This window comes from Schistocerca nitens, chromosome 4, assembly GCF_023898315.1.
Source record: "Schistocerca nitens isolate TAMUIC-IGC-003100 chromosome 4, iqSchNite1.1, whole genome shotgun sequence".
Classification (NCBI taxonomy): Eukaryota; Metazoa; Arthropoda; class Insecta; order Orthoptera; family Acrididae; genus Schistocerca; species Schistocerca nitens.
In genome coordinates, this window is record NC_064617.1 from 470,769,175 (window position 1) to 470,777,364 (window position 8,190).

Genomic DNA, 8,190 nt, shown 5'->3' on the forward strand with positions numbered 1-8,190 from the left:
ACAGAAAGAGGTTCCTACTCAATGGTCTGAAGATGACCACAGTAGTGGTTGAAACTGGTCACCTTGATAAATAAATCGTGATCAAGACTGTTTTTAATAGTAAATATTTGTAAGACATTGATCACTGCCTTTCCCGTTATGTATTCCAAAGTAATGTTAAGAACCAGTTTTAACAAAACTGCTACGGGAAAGGGAAGGCACTTTTTATGCTGATTAAGAACAGCTTAATACTCCATGCATTTCAGAAACTACTGAAGTCTGTAAAATATTATCAACACACAGGTCATAAACTGTCCACAACTTATGTAAGAGTTTAAAAAGTGTAAAACATCCTTTGTGACACGGCTGTTCATATTTTCTATAATCAAATGAGGCTCTCATACTCAACATGAGCACAAGAAGTGAAAGTACGAGGGTCACTCCAAACGAAATGCACACTATTTTGTAAAAATATAGTTTGCATTCTGCATGTGTGAAAGTTTTTCAGTGTGTAGATACATCCTTCCCACTTGTTTTCAAACTTAGTTCAACGTGTTCCCGTGAGTGTCGCCGTCACAGCATGTCTTCAAGATGGCTGCTACACTTGACGTTCATCAGAAGCAATGTGCTGTCATTGAATTCCTGTGCCGTGAAAACAAGACAGGGGGAAACATCCACAAGAGGTTGAAAAAGGTGTATGGAGATGCTGCTGTTGATCGCAGTACAGATAGTAGGTGGGCAAGCAGGTTATGTGATGAAAGCGAGCATGGCAATATTGAAGATTGTCCTCGCAGCGGCAGGCCTCGTACTGCATGCACTCCAGACAATGTGCAGAGATTAACGAATTGGTGACTGCTGACGGACGCATCACAGTGAACGAATTGTCACGCTATGTTGGGATAGGGGAAGGAAGTGTTTGCAGAATATTCAAAGTGTTGGCACTAAAAAAGGTTTGCGCCAGGTGGGTTCTCAGGATGTTGACAGTGGCTCACAAAGAAACAAGAAAAATGGTATGCAGCGAACTTTTGGAACAGTACGAGAATGGTGGGGATGAATTTCTTGGAAGAATTGTGACAGGTGATGAAACATGGCTCCATCATTTTTCACCAGAGACGAAGAGGCAATCAATGGAATGGCATCATGCAAATTCACCCAAGAAAACAAAATTCAAAACCACACCTTCTGCTGGAAAAGTTATGGCTACGGTGTTTTTCGATTACAAAGGACTCTTGCTTGTGGACATCATGCCAAGTGGAACCACCATAAATTCTGATGCATATGTGACGTCTCTGAAGAAACTTCAAGCTCAACTGAGTCGTGTTTGACCACATCGGCAAAAGCAGGATGTTTTGCTGTTGCACGACATTGCACGGCGACATGTCAGTCAAAAAACCATGGAAGCGATCACAAAACTGGATGGACAACACTGAAACACCCGCCTTACAGTCCAGTCCTGACCTGGCTCCATGTGACTCTCATCTCTTTGGGAAACTGAAAGACTCTCTTCATGGAACAAGGTTTGAAGATGATGACTCCCTTGTCAACGCTTCCAAATAGTGGCTCCAACAGGTTGGTCCAGAATTTTACTGTGCGGGTATACAGGCGCCGGTTCCAAGATGGCGTAAGGCAGTTGAGAGGGATGGAAATTATGTGGAGAAATGAAAATATTGTTCCTAAAGGATGTATCTACACACTGTAAAACTTTCAAACATGTAGAATAAAAGATGGATTAAAAAAAAAATAGTGTGAATTTCTTTTGGAGTGACCCTTGTAATAACTAAGTTAATTTAAAATGTGGTAGAAGACATTTTTCTCATCTTTTATTCAAAGACATGCCCTACTATAAATTAAGGGAGTACTGCTCTTATCTTTTGTTCAAACAAAACAGTAGTCTTTCCAGTAGAAGACATTTGACATATCACACCCAGATGAACGTCACATTATTCAGTGTAGTATGACCATCGTGTAAATGGAGAGAATTCTGAACAAAGTATGGTTGATGGCCCTGATATTGAGTGCTTGCCTGGTCATAATTTACAAATTGATACTCATTGTTTTTTGATTGATTAATTTTGTAAATGTCATGTGAAATAATGACTCTTGTAATGTTGGTAAAATGACATACTACACACGTTTATTTGGTGTGAACTTTAAGCTTATTAAAATCAGTGTAAGATGCAACAAGAGAAAGCTTTGGATTCACAATTTAATATATTTGTCAGTGTTAGTAACACCTTTCTTTGTGTGTTTTTTCTCCATACATCTTCCTCTCTTGACACTTTCCAGCTACCTATTCTGAGGAGACTCACTGGGCAGAAAAGCAACTTATTTCAGATTAGATTAGATTAGTACTAGTTCCATGGATCATGAATACGATATTTCGTAACGATGTGGAACAAGTCAAATTTTCCAATACATAACATAATTAAGTTAATTTAACAACATAATTAAGTTAATATAACAACTTTTTTATTTTTTTGTTTTTTATTTTATTTTTTTATAATTTTTGTTCGTTATTTTGTTCTTTTTTTTTCTTAATTTACATCTAAAAATTCCTCTATGGAGTAGAAGGAGTTGTCATTCAGAAATTCTTTTAATTTCTTCTTAAATACTTGTTGGTTATCTGTCAGACTTTAGTGGCAGTATAATATTTCATGAATGCTGTGATTTGTGTTTCAGATGGCAGAGTTTCCTCTTGATCCCAATCTTTCTAAGATGCTAATTATGTCAGTTCACCTTAACTGCTCAGATGAAGTGCTCACAATAGTATCAATGCTTTCTGTGCAGAATGTTTTTTACAGGTATGTGAGGTTTGATATTTTGCTCACTATGTTGATTATTTCTTTTAATTATAGGTAAAATATTTGAGTGAGAGATGTAATAATCAAATAATTTCAGAAATTGTGGTACAGTTGCCAGAATAATAGCTAAGACTTTTGCAAATATTTTAATATGCAGCCTGTACATTTACAATTCAAAAAATACGTAGTCATCAACTTCATTACAATGAGGTTGTTTTAGTAAAGAATGTGTTAGGCTTGTTTCCCACAAATAATTTTTCATTATGGAAGACTGCCTTCTCTAACTAAACAGCTTTAATGCTGTTTGGAATTTTTGCCTACAAATGCAATAGCTTTTATTGTTATTACCATATTCTCAAAACTGTATTTCGGTTAAACCATCACTTTCTTCTACTTTCACTTGTACACTTGTGGTACAACTGTCAGTATTATGAGAAGGAAAGTTGCTACTCACCATATAGCAGATATCCTGAGTCGCAGATAGGCACAACAAAAAGACTCTCACAATTATAGCTTTTGGCCATTAAGGCCTTCGTCAACAATAGAACAATACACACACACACACACACACACACACACACACACGAGCTCCGAACAGTATTATTTTTCTATTTTAATTAGTTTTATCTGAATACATTCATAATATATCCATGTTCCTTTGTGTAATACAAACCAACATAAAGACTTATCATAAAGAAATTTGTAAGTGACTGAACTCATTAAAGAATGAGATTTTTAGTAACTGAATTAAAAATCAATGTGATTTAAAATGCACATTTATGCTCAAAGACAGATTTGAAATTTTCAGAATAAATTATATGTTAAATTGCAATCCTGTGAGGGAAACACGAGGATGGCAAGTAATTCTTTTTATCTTTCAGGCCAAAGGATAAGCAAGCCTTAGCTGATCAGAAGAAGGCCAAGTTTAACCAGCCTGAAGGAGACCACCTGACGCTTTTATCAGTTTACAATTCGTGGAAAAATAATAAGTTCTCCAATGCTTGGTGCTATGAGAACTTTGTCCAAATAAGAACATTGAAACGTGCTCAGGATGTACGGAAACAACTTTTAGGAATTATGGATAGGTAGGACAGTGTTTTAAGATGCAACACATATTCAAGTTTAATTTTCTTGAACAAGAAAAGCTTCTAGAAAGAAATTATCTTTCTCTTTCTAATGTGTATGAAATGAAAATTTTACATTGATTGCACTAATTTATTTATTATTTTGAAATAATTTTCTAAATGTTCATTATTATGTGCAGGCATAAGTTGGATGTAGTCTCTGCTGGGAAAAACACAGTACGTGTGCAGAAAGCAGTATGTTCAGGATTCTTTCGAAATGCAGCCAAGAAAGATCCTCAAGAAGGATACCGAACTTTAGTGGACAGTCAAGTGGTTTACATCCACCCATCAAGTGCACTTTTTAACAGACAACCAGAATGGTATGTTATTAATTCCTTAGTTACTAATAAGGTAAATCCTGCATTGACAAAGGCATTGTACCACCTTCAGTAACTGACAACTTTTATCTCCTGTTTTGACTTTTGTGACTTTCTTCCCATACTTTCTTGTCAGCTGTGTATGTATTTTCTGTTTATAAATTTAAAAAAAGGGCATGAAGAAAAGTTATGGAGGAATGGTACTAGCTCAATCCACTCAAACAAAAATAACTACTGTTATAGTACATAGTAATTGCAGAACTATGGTGCACCACCTAAAAAAATCTATCCCATGTCCACAGCTGTTGCTACATTGAAGGATTATTCAATATGTAGGGTTCAATGAAGAAAAACATAATATAGAAGGCTCCATCCATGGCTCTAAAATAAATCCATGAAAACTCAAAATCGTACTTTGTACATTCTGTCCATACTAGGTAAACCCCATCCTTCTCCATCTGAGCATGTATTCTATCTTTAATGACTTTATTGCAAATGTGTCAATATCCTCTTAACTGAAGTCGTGGGTTCTCATTTTTTTGATTCAGTCAAAACTTATAATCCAAAGTATAGGTGAGAAACTTAACAAGAACTACTAGAAAACTGGACCCCACTTACTTTCCTTTTATGGTCATCATCCAGTGTTTTACTGAGAGAGAGCATTCTGTACTGTAGGTGTAGGTTTGCCAACTAGGTTCTGGTTACGCTTATCACCACTAAAGGGCACCTCTTATGTGTTTCCGTATAGTCAACAATAAAAGGTAGGTTCCCAGCCTTGTATTGTGGACTATTTAGTGTCTTCAAAAATGATAATTATCATTAGTTTAATGTTGAATTTAGTCCTTCAGAAAGGTACATAGAGTATGATATTTTGCATCCAGGCACAGTGATGATGTTTCATCTGATACTTACTTGACAGTGGTTCATACATCTGCTGTACTATTGCCACCTCCTCTGATACTTTCATTCACAATATTGCTACATAACAGTTGTGCAGAAGCTGTCATGTACTTCATATATTTCTTCATTGATGACAATTTGATAGGCATTATAACTGCAGGCTAACAGAAAAAGGAAACTTATTTCTCAGTGGAAAGACTCAGAGGTTACTTCAAAGAACTGTGAAAAACTTGAACTATCAGATATATTGTAAAAATTTTGTGCATACCAGATACAGGCACAAATCAATCTAGGGTGTGAAGATTAGGTTGGGTGTATGTCCGTTGCTGAAGAGAGAATCTTTGGGATCCAGGCTGTCAAGCTTTGTGAGTCCCAAAGTTAGTCTGCAATATTTGCATACACACGGGAAAATGAACAGAGTTCAATGAAATCATTATGACACAGTTCTGGCACTTCTATGCAAAAGTTATTGATGATTGGTAATTATTATTGCACATCCCCTTAACTGCTGATCTGTTTATTGAAACAACATATACAGAGCTGTATGCCCATTCACAAGCCTTAGTCACAAACTTGAAGTGAAACTCGCGAGCAAAAAGTATGAAGAACTGATAAGACCAGTAGCAGTCATAGCATTTAACAACATAATAGTGAATGGATAAAGTAGGCCAATACTTAACCGACACATCATTGCTGTCAGCTGCAGTGGGACATTAAGCAGAATCAGCAACGATGAGTGAAAATTTGTACAGGACCGGGATTCGAACTCGGGATCTCCCACTTACTAGGCAGGTGTGATAACCACTGCACCATGCGGAAGAAAGCATTATCACAACTGCACGGACACACTCAGCATGCCTCACGGTCGATCCACACTCTCACCGAGCGCCACCTGTCCACAGTCCCCTTTCGTTATACTCCCGTTCACTACTCAGAGATTCCCACAGGAGTTGGACATATTTGTGCATTTGCACTGAAGAAGGGATCCATATCCCAGCTAAGTTTATCAGTTATATGAATGCGTGGTGTCTGTCCAAAAGAATCCACTTAATGTCCCGCTGCAGCTGACAGCAATGATCTCCCTTCAATTTACATATAATGTTTCACAGCTATAGATTCTGCTTGGTGTCTGTTCTTTCAGACAGATACCATGCATTCATATACTTAACCAACAGCCTAGCAACTCATAAAGCTATAATAAGTATTACAAGCAGATTTTTTTCCATCTTCTTGAGCTTGATTTGTATAATGTGTTGGCTGTCTTTTATAAAAACTGTGGTTATAAGAATCTGCTTAGGCTTACCTTATGTTATTGAGAACATAAAAATAGGAATTTGATTAAAATGCAGCAAACATCTGCCCCAGATTACTGATTGGTCAAAATTCCCAGTACTGATTCCACCTACTGCAAAAAATCAAAACCCGCAAGCATATGTGCAATATACAGCCAAAGTTAGAAAGAAGACAATAAGAGCATCAAGATATTGTTGTGAAGGCTGTAATGTGGCACTATGTGTTGTTCGTTGCGTCTGCCCTTGTCATACAGCTTCAAACATTAAAGCTGTTAAAAAATCCACATTTGAATTTCCAACATATACAAGAACTAAAAAATAAAAAAGGGAAACAAATAGTTTTTCTGTGCACATTTATATTCAGGATTTAAATACAGTTATTATTTAAAATTCGGAAGCTGTTTTGGTAGCTTTCTTATGTCTTTTCTGTTCCTGTTTATGTTTTGTTTAACATCTTCCCCCCCTCCCCCCAAAAAAAGAATCTTGTAAAATAATCACTGCTGACCAGTTAAACTCTTAACCTCCTTGACATAAATATGCAGGCTTCCGTGGCTGGTGTCATGATGATTAAAATTCTTCTGGGTGTTGTACCACATCATTGTATAAAATACTACCATGAGGAAGGTTGTTGTAATATGGTCAAAGCATTGGTTTTAAGTTCATAATTAAAGTATTTTATGCAGTACTACACCCAGAAGAATTTCAGTCAGTTTAATCTCCTTCCTCTTCACTTACACACAAGTTTAAGCATTTGCACACTGATCTAACATTCAGATTTGAGAGCTAAACTCAGAATCCTTTTATATAGCTTTTGTCCTTTGCAATTACTGAAATACTTGTTTCATTTACCCTCCTTTCCATTTTATGACAATAGTCTTTTCTTATTACAGTTTTATATTTCTGTTTGACAAGAGCTGATAAAATCAAAAGTGGTGGCTAAGAAAGTGAGTGTTGTGCAGCAATTAATTTACTATGACTTTATAATTATCATTGTTTGAATTTTCAGCAGTAAATTTTCCTTTCATTTGCTGTTCTCTGTTTAAGTTCCCTAATTCTCTTATTCTCTGTAGTCTAGCTTTAAATAATTTGGTATATGTTTCAGGGTTATCTATCATGAGCTTGTGCAGACAACCAAGGAGTACATGCGTGAAGTCACAACCATAGATCCAAAGTGGTTGGTTGAATTTGCTCCGGCATTTTTTAAGTTTTCTGATCCAACGAAGCTGAGTAAATTCAAGAAGAACCAACGTCTTGAACCTCTATATAATAAATATGAAGAACCAAATGCTTGGAGAATTTCAAGAGTCCGTAGAAGGAGAAACTGAAATATGTTCACTCTATTCATCTTAAGTTATAAAGTGTGTATATATTGTACATAATAGACTTCTTATGCTGAAGACTGCATAATAATGTACATATTTTGAAATAATTATACTATCTACTATGAATTAGTCATTATTTAAACAAAACAAAAGTTAGCCTGAAGCTGACGTGAAAGTTCAACAAAAATTAGAGACAGTGCATCATAATCGTCATCTTCCCAAATACCTTTTACATATTTGCCAATTTAACTTATTTTAGTAGTCACTCGTAGGCCATTGAAAGGATATAGTTGAGCCACTTTTGGTTGTATTCTTCAATTTTTCTAATATTGATAAAATCTTCGATTTTCTCCTTCTGTCTCTATTTGAGGGTGTAATTCAATGTATTACAGCCTTTGATTTCTCTCATAAACTTCATTTCTGTTGCTTGAGTCCAGGTCTTATATTGTGCTGCA

General features: G+C 35.9%; 1 protein-coding gene across 1 annotated transcript in view; it reads left to right on the top strand.

Annotated features, from left to right (window-relative positions):
• LOC126251599 (ATP-dependent RNA helicase DHX8) overlaps positions 1-7,845 on the top strand; it is a 136,951-nt gene extending 129,106 nt beyond the window's left edge. The window contains exons 17-20 of the mRNA XM_049952132.1: positions 2,659-2,780; positions 3,662-3,865; positions 4,045-4,224; positions 7,516-7,845. Coding sequence (XP_049808089.1) covers positions 2,659-2,780; positions 3,662-3,865; positions 4,045-4,224; positions 7,516-7,738 — 729 coding nt within the window. The 3' untranslated portion in view covers positions 7,739-7,845. The remainder of the gene's footprint in view (positions 1-2,658; positions 2,781-3,661; positions 3,866-4,044; positions 4,225-7,515) is intronic.
• The last annotated feature ends 345 nt before the right edge of the window (positions 7,846-8,190 follow it).